Source organism: Ogataea philodendri (assembly GCF_020536065.1).
Source record: "Ogataea philodendri strain CBS6075 chromosome Unknown scaffold289, whole genome shotgun sequence".
NCBI lineage: Eukaryota > Fungi > Ascomycota > Pichiomycetes > Pichiales > Pichiaceae > Ogataea > Ogataea philodendri.
The window spans coordinates 1-321 of record NW_025764001.1 but is presented as its reverse complement, the minus strand read 5'-3'; the positions used below and the strand labels follow the sequence as shown (position 1 = coordinate 321).

The 321-nt window shown below is 40.5% G+C and overlaps 1 protein-coding gene across 1 annotated transcript; it reads right to left on the bottom strand.

Moving 5' to 3' along the window:
• On the bottom strand, positions 1-321 carry OGAPHI_003561 (uncharacterized protein; the record flags this gene model as incomplete). The annotated part of the gene is made up of 1 exon (XM_046204548.1): positions 1-321. A coding segment is annotated over one exon (321 nt), but the record flags the coding sequence as incomplete, so codon positions are not given.

The following is a 321-nucleotide window of genomic DNA, read 5'->3' as shown; positions in this document are numbered from 1 at the left end:
GACAATCTCTTCAATTCAGCTGGCAGAACGTCAGATTCGAATGAGTAGCCATCAAAGGAGGACAAAGCTTGGTTAACAGCTTCGGCAAACTTGGCTGGGTGGGCTGTTGACAGGGAAACATATTGAATCTCCTTATCGTTATCTTTCTTGATCAATCTTTCGGTGGCACAAACACCAACGGCTGTATGAGGATCCAAGACATACTTCTTTGGATTTTGGGAAATTTCATACATTTTCTTGATAGTTTGAATAGTTTCCTCATTAGAAACTCTTTCAGATGCAAAATCCTGTAGAGCACCCTCGATGATAGATTTATCAACA